Source organism: Chaetodon trifascialis, chromosome 3 (assembly GCF_039877785.1).
Source record: "Chaetodon trifascialis isolate fChaTrf1 chromosome 3, fChaTrf1.hap1, whole genome shotgun sequence".
Lineage (NCBI taxonomy): Eukaryota > Metazoa > Chordata > Actinopteri > Chaetodontiformes > Chaetodontidae > Chaetodon > Chaetodon trifascialis.
Genome location: NC_092058.1, coordinates 11,138,368 through 11,153,913, shown reverse-complemented (window position 1 = coordinate 11,153,913; position 15,546 = coordinate 11,138,368). Strand labels below are relative to the sequence as shown.

Sequence of the window (15,546 nt, the reverse complement as noted above, 5' to 3'; positions counted from 1 at the left end):
TCTTGGCAGGAGTAAGGGTAATTAATGTGCAGTGAAAGAGGGAAACGCTGTGGTTTCACACATCCTGTTACTTTTCTCTGCAGCGACGTGGAGTGTCATCAGAGGAAGAGGAGGGAGAAGTGGACAGTGAAGTGGAGCTGCCGAGGAGACGGTGAGAGTTAAATAGAATTACAGAAGACCTGCTGTGTTCACATTTCCATCTGCGCATCCATTTAAAACAGTGCTCAACAACACACGTCCAACATTACGTTTTAAAGCCCCCTCACAGGTGTGTTCGCTTTAGCCTGATGTAACGACGCCCTGACCTGCCTGAGGGCTGATCAGCCTGAACAGCACCTGTGTGGGTGTGCAGGGCCTTTATACAGTCTGTGAACAATAGTGACAAACAGTTATGCGAGTATGATCCTTATATTCAGCCATAATTTCATGCTAAATGTGGCTGAAGAGACTTTCTAGCATGAATCTATTATCACATTTTTAATACACATCTGTGAGTCTGTGTCATGGTTCAGCTCTCATGTCTCTCTGCTGTGAACTGCCTATAAATGCGGTAATGCCATTAAAATTAAAAGTGTTTTCTCACTGTACTGTATATGCACCCTTTCCTATTTCCCGCTCAGGCGTCCTGTGAGCATGACCAAGTGCCAGTCCCTGTCCACCTTCAGCTCAGAGAACTTGTCAGTCTCGGACGGTGAGGAGGGAAACACCACCGACCACTCCCACAGCGGCACGCCGGACGTGGTCAGCACCAACACGGACGAGCGTCTGGACGACAAGAGCGACGACCTGCTGTCTCAGGGCTCGGAGATTCCCGCTGACCCATCTGACCCCACCCAGCTGGGCTCCGACGGGTTGTCTGAGAAGGAAGCTATTCTTCGACAAGTCAAGACCCAGCTCGCTAGTAATGACCATAATTATGAGGTAGGCTGCAGAGAGTGGACTAAAGGAGAAATCATGACATAGACTGATATATAGAGGCAGACAGTAGGTCTGAATCTGCTCCTGTAGTCAACATTAAAAGGTCTGTTGCTGTTCTAACTCAGATGATTCATGTTTCTCCTCCAAACCAGGGTCTGTACGATGACTCGGACTGCGACAGCGCAGAGCTGGACCATTCAGGCAGTGCAGAGCCCAGCCAGCCTCCTAGCAACTGGTGAAAATCTGACGCCTAAGCCCACTCAAACGCGAGCAGATCCGGCCTGTGAACGCCTCTTTTACTCTTACGGACCTTAGGATACACAGAGTCGCGATCAGGGACGTTGCAGAGAGGCAGGAAAAGACCCCTGTGTCCTTAAAGCAGGAAAATAACAAAACAAATCCTTGGTGAGTGTTCTTGAAAAATATTCTGGAAAAAACACAGAACTGGGGCACAAACCGAGTTGACGGAGCAGCAGCCCCTTCTGTTCCCTCCATAGCCGCTGGCCCTAGATCAGCCTTGCAAGAACCTAAAGGACACCTCAGCGACAGAGGCCTCAGTCAAAGAGGCCCTCTACTCGACGGTCTATTAATGTTTCCTGTCATCTTCCACGTCAATTTGTATTTTTCTCTCCGTCATGAAAACGTGTCATATTATTTTCACATCATGTCGTACGAGAACACGACTACAAAATCCTATCAGGGCTTCTATTATGTTTTAGTGTTTCTGTTGTCAACATTACTGGACAGCCACCGATGTTGCTGCTTGCACTTAATTGATGAAATGTACTGATTTTCCCATGATCATCGTGTCATACTGCATTTCCTCTCAAGACATTATGCACTGACTAATTTATTACTTTACAGCGAATTCATTGATATTCCTCAAAAACAATGTTTACATTTTTGTGTTGTTTACATTATTTATTTTGATTCATATCACGGATTCTGTTTTCCCATTTTCTACTCCTGCATTTTAATATCAGTGTAAATATGTGATGTTATAAAATGAACAAATTTTTAAAACGTGAGATTGTATAATTTTAAGGTGCTGATGTTTCTAATTAGGTGGCGCTACTCTGTTTGAACCTCAAAAAGCTTATGGTGGTAGAATGTACTGTAGCTGCCGTTCGTGTTTGAGCATCAAACCACAGTTAAAAGAGGAACATGTGAACAAAGAAAAAGCAATATGTCTGCTCTGGTACAGTATGTCTTGTCACATTCAGGGCAGACGGGCTTTTTTTATGAGTATTGCAGTGTTTACTGTATTAAGACGCAATACCTGTTTGAAATCCCTTTCTGAGTATCTGGGGGTGTATATAGCACCAGAAAAAGCATGCTAGTGGACAAAAGTACCGATAGCCCATTGGTCACTGCTTGTCACTCAGATCAAAGTGAAATCCACAGAGGAAAAAATACAGCAAAAGCAAGACTGCAGATTTGTGGCACGTTTAAAGACTCCAGTTAAGAGACTGAAGGCACGCGGATGATGGGGACACAAACACCAGTATGATATATGGTTGCATTCATGGTTTTCTGCTGTCACTCCGTTCTAACTTTGCCAGCCGTGTGGCCTCACTATGTTTGCAGTGTACCAGCACAGAAGAGATGACGTCATTTTGAGAAAAATTACCTTGAGCTTACAGAGTATCAGTGGAAAACACTGAGCAGTTTTTCCTGCCCACTCATAAAACCAGTGCACACCTAATAATAAGGCATGTGACATCATGATTTGTCCACCTTTGCTTCGCCTCCCCCCAATTTAGCTTCCACAAGTCCGACGTGATAAATGAATTTACATGAAGGCCACTCTGACATTGTCTTCACCAGCTGAAATATTGTCCAACAGAAGGTCATTTTTCACTAAGCGTAAGGGCTCCTCCATAGTATGATACATTAAACTCTGGTTTTGATGTACTCGCGTCCCTTAACAAGCCTTCTTACGTGCATGTGGTTCAATCTGACTACAACAGCACATTACTTCCTGTTCCATTCATTAATGACTGATCAGGTCCTACTCAATAAGCTAGAAACGGCAGCTTCTATTTTTCCTTTATCTAGTGTTAAGTTTTGAACTATCAATTTGTAGAGGATTTTAAACTGATTGTTCCCCCAAGATTTGAAGCTGGAATTCCTCCTGCAGGATGAAATGTTGCCAAAAAGCAAACCTACTGCCCTCTAGTGTCTCGATTGTGGAGGTGCTCATTTCCCAAGATGCTGATTCAAACAACCCTGTGTGAACTGAAACGTTTGCTTTTTATACTGCTCTACTGTAACTGTACAATAAATATATTTAAGAAACGATTTAAAATAAAAACAAACCTGTAAAAGCTCAACTTGTGTGTCCAGTGTTCTTCAGTCTGTGACAAAAATCCCAAGACAAGCTGTGGTTTGAGCATTTCACGTCTTTATTTCTGTATTTTTTAAACAATGTTGTGGCACCCAGGTCTACAGTCTCAAAAACGTGCACAAAAGTTTTTTCTTTCCTGCAAATAAAAAATAAAATAAATTCTGACTTGAGCAAAGCAAAGAGCAGGAAACTAGTGTTAACTCACAACCCTTTCTTTGTCTAGTTCCAGAGCTTCCAACAATTTCACGTCTCAGCCTCATCACATTTAATACACAGATCAGTCAGTGTCCAGGAGTTAATCCCCCTTTGGTAGTTAAAAAAAAATATTTCCTCCATTTAAAACAAATATTCCAACATTTTTTAGTATATATCAGTCTTTACAAAAAAAGCGAGGAGAACCCTCTGCTTCCGACCCCTAGAGCCAAGCCCAAACCCCCAAAACCTCCCATCCCAGCAAAATATCAACACATGATCTCAGGACCAGGAGAGGGGGAGGGGGGAAGAAAAACAGGAATGACATGCAGAGGGGCGAAAAGTGACACGCGTACTAGTACACATTTTAAATTATCTGGATAAATTTCATTGTGAGTGTTAGAACATCTGTCGTCATAACCAAATATAATCGGTGACAGTGCATGTACAGCTACGTATTCTGAGTGACACGAGTAATCCATGTTACAAGCACTTCAGTCAAAAAGGTGACAAAGGGGGAGAATGCTGTGTGTGTTTAAAGCAAGTGAGTGTGGACATAAAATGGACAGACCGACCTGTGGAACTGGGTGAGGAAAAAGGGGGCGTGGATATAAACACAGAATAAAACAGTCACTCTATTCTTATTTTTGATACTTTTTTTTATTTTTCCTTTTTTGTCTTTTTCTTTTTAAAGAAAAAAACCCGACTGTACAGAACTAAATCTATATGCCTATTCGGAGTTTTCCCAACTCTACGCTTCTGTGATGGTAAAGAAAGAGAAAAGGGAAGAGAGCAAGGGATCCATCAAAATTTAAAAAAAAAAAAAAAAAAAAAAAGTCTAATAATAAATCATTAAAACCTCCATCTTGACTCAAAAAGGGAATTAAAAACCTAATTGTTTGCTTCTTTTGACTAAAACCAAAACAAAGAAAATAAATAATGAAATCAGCGGATCAAATCAGAGGCAGATGACATGACTTCAAATGAGGAAGAGGCGGTATAATATATAAACTCTTAAGTTGGATAGTTGCATTGACTGATTTATGGTAGCCGATGATATAAAAGTGAGATTTAGTGCAGATGCAGTGTCTTATCAGTTGGCTGCCAGTCCTGTGGCCTCAGAGGAAAGCCTGGAGAAACAGACAGAGAGACACCCAGAGACCAGGGAGGGAGAGAGAATCAGGCATGCAATCAGACAGACGAGATACATGTCATTTACTGCACATTACATAATTATAATGAAATGATCAATAAGGAGATCATCTGGATTTGTTAAACAGGAAATGTATGCTCTGATATATATTACAAAAAAGAAAAGGATCATTCAGTTTGGCAGCTCCTCCTGTCACTGATAATTCTTCTCAACAGCTGGTTCAGAGTCAGATCTCAAACTGATTTGGTGGTGGAGCTGCGTTCAAGAAATAGTTCAACAACTCAGGAAACACACTTATTCGCTTTCTTGCTGAGAGGTAGAGGTGAAGTGCGATGGCGGCTGGTTAGCTTAGCTTAGCATAATGAATGGAAACGGGTGGAAATAGCTAGCCCGGCTCTGTCCAGAGGTAACAAAATCCAACAAACAGCACCTCTAGAGCTCACTGATGAACATATTGCGTCTGAACCGTACCAAAAAACAAGTGGAGATTCCAGGAAGTCACTGCTCCCAGGCCACAAAATAATCTGACAAACACCCCAGACTAAAACTTTGCACAAACTTGAAAAAAACACATTGATTACTGATCTTCTGAGGTGCTGGTAGTCAGATTTTGTTCCCTTTGAAAAGAGCTGCTTCCCCGTTTGCCAGCGAACCAGCAGCTGGCTCTAGCTACATATTTACTGCACAGACGTGAGATTGGTATGGATCATCTAAATATCAACAAGAAAACAAACAAGCATTTCCCAAACTGTTGAACTTTTCCTTTAAAATGAAGCTCAACTAGTTGGATCTTTTCGTGTTGTTCATCTCAACAAAACGATCCAAATAAAGGGAGGTTTGGTGCCTTTGATACCTGAGGGCAGATTTACTTGGAATTGAACTTACAATTGCTTCTTACATTAAGAAAAAAAACCCCCATCATAATACATACTATACTCTTCATCATGACCTCTAACAATAGTTGCTTAAAATCCACTACAAGAACACTATTCCCATGAATACAATGTGACATCGTAAAGAGAGCCGCTACCTGAGCAGAGCTTACACAAAGAGAGAAATGCTTCAGTAAATCAGTGAAATAATTCACTGTCCATGCTAAGTTCAAAGTCCTTTAAAAATATAATGCACTCAACATGTCATTTCTGTAAGAGACAGGCCAAATTAAGCTACAGATATCTACTTTATAAATATGGCAGCAACCATCCATCTGGCTGTGTAACACTTGTTCGTGTGCATTCGTTTCCTGTATTAAGCGTGGCATGGCACAGCCAGATACAAAAGCAAGTGCAGGTACAGACAACAAAGAGCATTGTCAGTACTTAAGTAGTAGATGACTTATGTTTCCTTCATTAGTAAGGGGAGAGCCTTCGTCTTTTAGACTTGGAGCTCAGCTCTGGGGCGATTTTGGGCTCAGTGGGGAGAGGGTGTGCGGGGTTACTGGCCCCGCTGACAACATGGAGGGCCAGGAGAGGGAGGGGCTTGAGACTGAGAAGACTCGACACACAGGCAGGAGAGCTGGGGAGCAGGGAATCAGTGGAGGAGGAAGAGGAGGAGGAAGAGGAAGGAGGAGGCGGCCCTGGAGCCAACAAGGACAGGGGGATGGAGGCTGAGGGGGGCACCACACAGGAGGAAGAAGAGGAGGAGGAGGAAGAGAAGGAGGAGGTAGCAGCAGAGGAGGTGGTGGTAGTAGTAGTAGTAGTAGTAGTGGTAGTAGTAGTAGTAGAGGTGGAGGGAGGGCACGGGCTGGTCTGTTCGGGGTTCAAGGAGGAGGAGGAGGGAGGAGGTTTAGAGGACTCTACACTGTAGAAAGAGAGACAAGGAGAGAGGGACAACACAGTCGGGATGGATCACAGGGCAAGCTGGTGAGCAATGGGGGGGTGGGGGGGTAGGAGGGGGATGTGGGGGGGTGTGGGGGAGTCACTCAGGGATGTGATCAAAACACAAGACAAAAAGCTCCATTAGAAAAGGATGTATTAATCCAAAAATAAAATAAAAAGAACAAAGAGAGAGGGAAAAAGTCACATCTCTAGTGATGGATCAATGTGGAGCAAAGCAAAGGGTCGAAGGAAAAAGGAAAAAACACAAGAGCGGACTGACAGAGAGCTAGCAACACCAAAGTGACGATTAGCAGTAGCCAAAAAATACCAGTAATCCAAGCTAGAAAAGCTGATGCAGCAGGTCGGCCTGTTATGCATTTGCATATAATATCAGGTATATAAATTGTTTAACTGTTTTATAGAACACTGCAGTATTGGTACATTAGGAAAAATATGTTAAACTGAACTAACCAGAAAAACATGAAACACAGCTACTGCAATGTTTTGAAGCTTGTGACTGAATGAATCATCTGTTGGGAGCTAACGTAATACATAACTGATTAGCTCACCTGGCGTTGATGAGGTACTCCGCCAGACTGATGCTGGCAGGTGAGCCTGTGATGGTGACCTGGCGGTCAGTCGACCCATCCACTGGATTTGCAATCTTGATCTGGGCGCCCGACATTTGCCTGATCTCGTTGATCTTGGCTCCCTGGCGGCCGATGATGCACCCAATAAGCTGTGGTGGAGAGGAGCAGCAAAGTTAAGTGACAGGAATGATTAATAGACCCAGAATGACATAATGAACTTGCGCATCTGCTTAAGTTAGCCACTTGGAAAGAACAAGATTGAAATAAGGATTTTAAACAGGAATTTTCTACACTTTCAATCCACATTTAATAGCACAGTAACATTAAGACACAATTTTTTAAGATTGTGAATGAGACAACATGCTGTAACTTTGACCGTTAAACAGGGATAAAAGCAGACTTTCTGAAGCACTTACATCATTTGGAATGGTCATCTCATGGGAACTGGTTTGAGCAGAAGCATCTATCCCTGAGAGAGAGCCAACAATGATATAAATTACCAAATAAATAATCAAAACAATATGTTGAAATGTGCAAATCAATGTACATAAGTGTGTAGAACTCGGTGACTGATCATCAAATATCAATAGTAGCCAAGTCTGAAGGTATTTAGGTTCATAAAAGCCCTAAAAAGCCCCCAGTTCCAGCCAGGGAGATGTAATACCTCAGGTTTACTCTGAAGATATGGATTTGCCATATAGTGCCTGATCAGGTACAGTGATATCACTGCACAGGACAGCAAACATAACACACAAAATTAACATTAAACTGTGCTGATTATAGGAATAAAGGATGTGATATTTGTGATGGGAAAAAAATTCATACAGTATATTCAATGTACTTCAGTGAGGCATGTATCAGTCCACATTTAGCAATCCCAACTTTGTCCAACTTTAGCTGGCGTGCGGGACTTTTAAATGAAGGTTATATTCAACGAGGAGTTTTCCTCAAATATGTCTGATGTAGTAAGACAACCTAGATGATTTTGTGCTTGTGTCCAACAAATTCTGACTTCTGAGGCTCACAAGTTGACAAAATGTTGCATTGAAAGCCGGTGGGCCTTGTTGCATACCAGTGAATCCCTGGTTACTTGGTGCGATGGGGAAGGGGCTCTGCTGCATAGCCAACTGGTGAAGCTTGGTGAGCTGTGGAGAGATAGCAGCAGAGGAAGACTGTGAGAGTGAGAGAGGAGGCAGGGAGAGAAATGGAGGAAATGGAAAACACAGGAAGAGGGAAAAACAGAACAAAAACATCACAGTCAGTACAGACAGCTACATAAAGAACCTCAAAAAAAGAGGAAAAAATAAAGAAGACACTTCACACATCACAAAAAAAGACAAGTCACATCATACTGCTGTGTGTAGATCGCTCATACTTTCACAAAGCTCTACATGGATAACTGGTGTCTGACAGTTGTGTGTTTTATGCCTCTGTGGGGTACCCCAAAGGTATTCCTCCATAGTGCAGGCTGCATCTCTTGATAATGCGTTCTCAGTCTTCAGGGTCAGAGCAAAGTCACGTTGTACACGGTACACAAGCCTCTCAATGCGAATTATGAATTAGCATCACCAGTTATCACTATAGCTGGAAGGGAAGACTTGAGGAAGCGATGCCAGGCTCCTGTGTCATTTTTACAGGGTTAACGTTTAGGCACGATGGCCAACCTGAGCTGAATGAACATAAAATCAGTGTGCAGGACGAGGCAGAAATTTAATAGAGACCATGAGTGCCACGGCAGCTGTGCCCCCTCAGTTTGGCCCCTGAAAACATTGCATGTCCTGTGGCCACAGTGGCCTTGATGCCCCTGCCTGCACTGCCCCAGCTGATTCTGCCATTTTCTCCTCACAGTTTTTAGACAACTGTGTCTTTGGTTGAGATTCTGACTTCTTATTGGGCAACACCAAGTGAAACACTGGGCAATTCATCAGTGGTGGGTTCGATTTTAATAAACAAAAACTGCAATAAGCAAAGGCAAGCTAATTACATAGACTAAGTAATCACACTGCTTGAAGGCCTAAAAAAGAAACACAAAACTGTATAAATGTTACCATGTTCTACATTATATCTGACTGATGCTTCCTTGCTCTGTTGCCAATATTCAGTGGGAGGTAAGACTAATAATATAAGGTCTATGACATCCAATGCTCCTGATGGAACGTCTAGAGCTCATTAAAAAAAGAGAGAGAAAGATTAATTGAGTCGAGAGACCAGTGGGCTGGGCATAAAGTAATAACCAAGGGTTAATGAAGACGGGGGAAAAAAGAGCCACATGTTTATCTGGGACAGACTAATGAACGAGGCATGTGAAACAAGACAGAGAAAAAAAGGAAAAACAGAAAAGAGTGAGGAGCAAGAACAGATTATTATTCACGGAACAGTGGAGAGTCTGGACAAACACAAACAACAAATGTCATTTTAATTAAAAACTGACTGCCAGTCAAGTGTGGAACTATACAAACATCAAGTAGTAACAGTGCTGCTCTCTGAATGGTCACAAAATCTGATAATAGTAGGTCAAAAGTAAAGTAAGGGGTAAGTTCAGCTACAGTTATAGGCTGTAAAACGAGGCGTGGGTGGGTGGGCGGGCATGTGGTTGCACATTTTGGAAGAAGACAGTTGTAATTATGGGTGGGAGTGGTGGGGGTCATGTAAAAATGTCTACTGCACTTACATCTGGCTGTGGAATCGCGTGCTGTCCTTGTACGGCATACGCCTGAAACAAATGAAAACAAAGCTTTCATAGGCCTCACATCTGATTTTGATGAAGTTATGTCTCCAGCTACATCTCTCCTAATATATATAAGTATCTCCTGAACACATCAAAGCCTCCACTGTACTAAAATCATTTAAAGAATATCAACCCGTATGTCCAAAGTCTCCACATTTCTGGGAAAAGAGAAATCTTTAGATACATTGTAGTGGAATTAAGGAAAACTGGAAGGAGAAATATTATTTACAAAGAATAAAAAAAAGTATTGAGTGAGATAAAAGACCTTGTAATGTTAGGCCAACAAGCACCAGAAAGCATTTTTTGTTCAGATCAACAATAGTGGGAAATAGGCCACCACACCTCTGAAACAATAAAAGAAATCCTGGGAAAACATACAGAGAGAAAGCAACGTCACAAGCTGCCTCTCGGGCAAATGTCTTATGGCTATCAGGCAACTAGAGCTGTTGATACTATTGTCAAACAACTGGCATGAGAAACTCTTGTTGCAGCTGTTTAACTTTACTACCCTCTGTAGCCACTCATCAATATTATGCCCAATCATATACAGTTATCAAAACTGGAATTGTTCATCAAGATATTTCTTACTTCAAGTATGTAATCACAGTTTTTATCACACATTAACATTTCCAGGCATATCATATTCTGCACAAACATACATCAAATAGTGCTATGAGCCAAAATGACAGACAACTGAACCAATAAATACCCCCTGAAATATCATGAAAAAAGGGGAGCCTGTGTTCCTTTGAAGTGTCATATGTACCTGTCCGCCTGCAAAGATGACGGGGGATCCTGAAGGCTTGGGTCGGTAGGGGATAGTGACCCCCTTAGGGGGAGACTGTACAGGAGACAAAGCAGGTGGATGTGTAATCACATTATAACCCATTTTATCACCATATGATTGTTGCAAAATCTGAAGTGTTACAATGATTTTTAAATTACAAATGCTGTACACCACTAACTGTTGCAATGTGAAAAGCTCAATCTTAAAAAAAAAAAAAAAAAAGCCATAGCTCCATCAGGGATGTCTTAATTTGGTCCCCCACAGTGCCAATCACAGCACTCTGAGTGTGTGCCAATATGAGTGTCAATATGATGTTTATTTTTTCCTATGGGATACAGCTTCATTTGCACATTCATTGCAAGACAAACAAAACTGAAATTGAAATGAAAACTAGTGAAGCAATTTGAATATGCCTGACAGCTCAATAGTTTTGGCTTAGGAATATACAGCCATTATTACAGTCAACCAATATTTTGTTTGCTTCATGCTGTAAAACACAACGGCCACAATCTTGGGGAATAGCTTGAGACATCCCTGGTCCAAATCCAATACTCAGCAGCCAAGAGATCACACTATTTCACATCATTAACCTGCAGGTCAACAGCCGTCACATCATTAGCTTCATTGCTTCATTGCTTTCATGAGTCCACTCACCTCAAGCATGACCACACAGATCTGCTTCACACACTCAATTATCGACTGGGGAGTGCCAGCGATGGTGATGGCTCGCTCTGTGGAGTTGGGGAGCATGTCTCCCGCCACTTGTACCTGAGCACCAGTTGACTGGGACACACAAGCGGAATAAAGTTCAAGAACTTCTGCATAATAGCGTTTGATGTACTAGCTTTCACAGGTAGAAAGTTGACAGTCAGCTAATGCTGAAGGGACTGGAGCTCACATGGTTTTGTTTTATATGTTTTATATTACATACTCCTCTCTAATGCATACCTCTCGAATCTCCTTTATCTTGCAGCCACCTTTCCCAATGAGGGAGCCACATTGGCTGGCAGGCACCACAATGCGTAGGGTCACTGGGGGCTTGCTGGTAGCTGTGCTGTTTGTCATTGAGCTGCTTATGTCCTGGAGAAAAAATAAAGAGGAGGATTAATCGAGTTTGTGTTTGGGCTGATTACTGCTGACCTGTGAGTCCATTAGTCAGTATAAATTGTAACCTACCTCCTCCAGCTTTTCAATGATCATGGAGAATGCTTTAAAGATGGCGGTGGTTGGACCTGCCAAAGTAATGATCCTCTCAGGACAATTGCCCTCAGAGATGTTGATGCGAGCCCCGCTCTACAAAGAGAAAAGCAAGGTACTGAAAGACAAAATTTGGAAGACTTCCTATAGGACACAACACAATTTTAGAGAAATTTCTTGTAATATGTGACCCCCTGTCACAATCACTTATGTAATGTGTAAGCAACAACACCATCAAAGAGTGTAGACAACAGAAATGATAACATTACATCCATTTGCACTTTGCCATTACTAAAGTAAAGAGACAATGAGAAATGCTCTCACCTCTTCTCTCATCTTCTTCACAGATTCACCTTTCTGTTGGCAGAAAATCCCATCAGTCAAATTTCCACTTAAAGCAGATATCTTCAAATAATGACAAACAGAATTGCAGTAGAATTAAACAGCATCTTACCTTTCCGATAATACTTCCGACTTCCTAAAACAGAAACAGATACAAATTAATATGGCTGATTAATCATCTTTACTCTTTAAGTAAACGCCAGTCCCTTTTGGCTACCATAGAGTTGGACTCATCTAACCTCTCTAGCTATTAAAACCTTCAATAAACAAGGCTATATTGTTTTCCCAACACTAAAAGGAAAATGCTGTTACGAAAAGTCCACCTCCTTCAGAAATTCCTCAGTGGTTTTGGTTACTAGACCCATTGTAACAGTTATGGATGCTCCCTTTAATCAAGCCCAATCAAAATTGAAAAAAATATATATATAAAAAAATCATTATGAATGGTTCAATTGGTGGTCTTTGAACTGAGGAAAACACTCAAACAGCCTGGATCCATCATGATGGGGGAGCAGAGCATTCAGCCGCTCTGCTCCCCAGCTCTGGAACTCACTCCCACCTGACCTCCGTAACACAGACTCACTACCACATTTCAAATCCAAACTCAAAACTCATCTGTTTAAACTAGCTTACTCCCTCTGATCACAGCTGCATTGCCTAATTTAAATTGTATTTTGCATTTTATTTTTATTGTTTCTTTTAATATTGTGTCTGTTTTTATGATTGATGGTGTAAGGTGACCTTGAGTGTCAAGAAAGGCGCCTATAAATAAAATGTATTATTATTATTATTATTATGAGGTCTTTGACTCTCCACTATGGGCAGTTCTTGTTTCTGTCTGATGCCACACTGACTGAAGATGGTGCTGTTATCCATGGTGAGATCCAGTCAACCGCACAGTATCTGTAGGCTGCTAAATCCTAGTGCTGGGGCCTGTTTTAGGATGCTATGAGCTAACAGAGCTTTTGGAGGATCATTTTTTTGGATGTCACTCTGTCTGTCCACAGTATAAATTGATGTTTCAGTATTGGATTTTGAGCAGCTGCTTCTTCTCACATGGAATCTCAGCATTTAAAACCACATTAACAACAGGCCACTGTGGGACTCAAGATGCAACAAGTGTGTGGCTATGAAGCCAAATGAGATTAGTGACAACAGCAAATGCAATGTCAAGCCTCCCAGTGGGATATTTTGCCAAGTGCCAGATATGTAGAGGTGGCTGTTAGTAATAACATTTGATCTGTGGTCATTCAGAGAGTAATGGAGGGAAGGAGGTGTCACCACAGTGTTGAAGGTATAAAAGTCAGAGGAGTATAACTCTGTTCTTAAGAAAATAGCCTATTATTTTGTAAATAACCAAACAACAACAGATACGTAGCAAACAGATTAATATTTCAGCAAAGTGAGTTCAACTTGGGAAATTACACATTTACACGAGGCAAGAGGCAAGTCTCCATGTGAAATGTGAAACGTGCCAAAACACCATTCGACTTTGCTTTGAGGTACAGGATCCAATCACCAAGTCAACGGCCTGACTCATCACATCAAAGTGCCTGCTTATACATCCCCGAGGAATTTTCGTTTCCATAAATGTAATGTCATAGACTATTAGAGTGCCGACACAAGCAGCTGATGGGTAACCTCACCTTTCCATGCATGAGCAGCCTAATGGTAAGGGTGACATTGAGCCCTCCTTCAATCACACCGGAGTCCATAACTGCAATCTAGTTGTTTGTACAGAGCTGGGGTCTTTGGTCACCGAGATGGATCTAAAGGGACAACAGAAAAAGCAGACAAGAAATCATATACCAAGGATGACTGTGTGATAAGACTGAACTGAAACCCTGTAATGAAAACACATACAGTTACAGCACCATTCCCACACATAGTGACTTATAGTACACTTCATGGTTTTTACATCATAGCATTGGCTAACATACTATACAATTTTCTGACCTACAGAGATTTAATCGTTCTTAAGATTGCAGATTCTGCTTGTTTCCATTCATCAGCATCACCATTGTTGTATGTAGATATATCGTTAATATATGGCCACAGATTTACATGTCAGCGTGACACAAAGTATGAGAAAGCCTCTGGGTGCCATTTACCCAGTTTGTTAAGCAATCAAATCCAAAGCATTTGTCAAAATCCCACCAGACCATGTAACAACCTTAGGCTAAATGCCTAACGTTGGATGATGATTTTGCAAATATATGATGGTTAGGTTTGTTTTCTCCATTTGACCAATTACCCCTTAAGACAGAAAAATTTACTTATTCAACAAAAGGAGCATGATAAAGCTGCCATAGCTTATGCTAAGCGTAATGTTTATGAAAACGGATGCGTACTACGAAGAATCACAAGAAATGGTTGAGGCTTTACTTTCACAGTGCCAACTAACTAACATGCTGCTAGTTCCGTGCATTTATTTTCAAACATCTGAAAGCTGCTCTGATCCAAGTTATCGGACTTCAAACAAGTAAATTAGCACTGAATCCATTGCAATGCTAACTGAAAAGCATATGTCTTGAATGCTAACGATGGCTTCATCATTAGCCATGAAGCAAGTTTATCAACAAATGTGCGCACAATTCCCTCATTACCACAGTTACACCCATTTCGTAAAATACATTCACAAGTATGTCCGACACGAAGAGCAGATATTATATTGTTTACTTCGCTTGTGTTGTTTAGCTTAGAGTGAGTCCATTTAACTATTAGCGCTTGTTGTAAGTCTGTTAGCCATTTAGCATTTTGGTCGCTCACCGTGCTGGGAAATGAATGAAGCATGCGTGCGCTACTTAGCAAAACTAGCTAGTTAGCTTAAATAGTAAACGTTATTAATAGAAGACTAAATATCGGCAGCATTTGTGGCATGGTGGTTAGGTCCTCTGTTGATCAATTAGAAGAACTAAGCGACAGAAAGCCGTTTTCAATACGACATTAAAAGCAAACTTTCCCACGACTAGCTAAGCTAGCCGAATGATTCAGTACGGAGACTGCGTGCTCATCATCACGCGGCCTGTTAGCATACTGGACAAGCAACGGCTAGCTGCTGGGCGCGATTTCTTTCCGCTACTTCTTTTCACAACAGAAATATAAAAACACCAAACATCAAAATAAAACTCACCTGATTCGTGTGCTGGTAAGTGATCGGGGGGAGGGTTGGGGTTGTAAGGGTAGAAGGGGAGAGGTTCGGGAGGGTAGAAACCCGGGGGAGAGTTTAGAAAGGACTCGGGGAAGAGGGAAGAGTGATGTGAGATCGAGCTCCACTCCTTTACACAAAGACAACAAAATTATCACCTCTGAACTTTCCCCTTTCACCCAACCCAAACCCCCATCCTGAACTGACCCGAAGATGCCCCAGATTCACGGCCAGAAAAAAAAAAGTTAGAGCAGCACGTTTGTTGGACATTAAGCTACAACGTGGCTGGTTAAATGAAAGGATGTCATTTAAAGAGCAGAGTTATTG

At 41.7% G+C, this 15,546-nt stretch overlaps 2 protein-coding genes across 4 annotated transcripts in view; one reads left to right on the top strand and one right to left on the bottom strand.

Moving 5' to 3' along the window:
- Positions 1–3,308, top strand: part of LOC139329284 (mitogen-activated protein kinase kinase kinase 12-like) — an 18,003-nt gene extending 14,695 nt beyond the window's left edge. The window contains exons 12-14 of the mRNA XM_070959490.1: positions 84–151; positions 621–921; positions 1,071–3,308. Coding sequence (XP_070815591.1) covers positions 84–151; positions 621–921; positions 1,071–1,157 — 456 coding nt within the window. The 3' untranslated portion in view covers positions 1,158–3,308. The remainder of the gene's footprint in view (positions 1–83; positions 152–620; positions 922–1,070) is intronic.
- LOC139329292 (poly(rC)-binding protein 2) lies at positions 3,306–15,546 on the bottom strand. Of its 3 annotated transcripts, none has more exons than XM_070959502.1 (13): positions 15,205–15,546; positions 13,718–13,840; positions 12,184–12,207; positions 12,054–12,086; positions 11,709–11,825; positions 11,481–11,612; positions 11,187–11,315; positions 10,512–10,586; positions 9,689–9,730; positions 8,090–8,162; positions 7,434–7,486; positions 6,997–7,166; positions 3,306–4,587 (listed from the first exon to the last, which is right to left on the bottom strand). In XM_070959502.1, exons 2-13 carry the CDS (start codon positions 13,784–13,786, stop codon positions 4,551–4,553), a joined length of 954 nt encoding a protein of 317 aa, XP_070815603.1. In that variant the 5' UTR covers positions 13,787–13,840; positions 15,205–15,546; the 3' UTR covers positions 3,306–4,550. The 3 variants fall into 3 exon arrangements, with proteins under 3 accessions (XP_070815603.1, XP_070815602.1, XP_070815604.1); XM_070959501.1 differs by having other exon boundaries at positions 8,090–8,189; positions 15,205–15,496; XM_070959503.1 differs by lacking the exon at positions 9,689–9,730 and having other exon boundaries at positions 8,090–8,189; positions 15,205–15,498.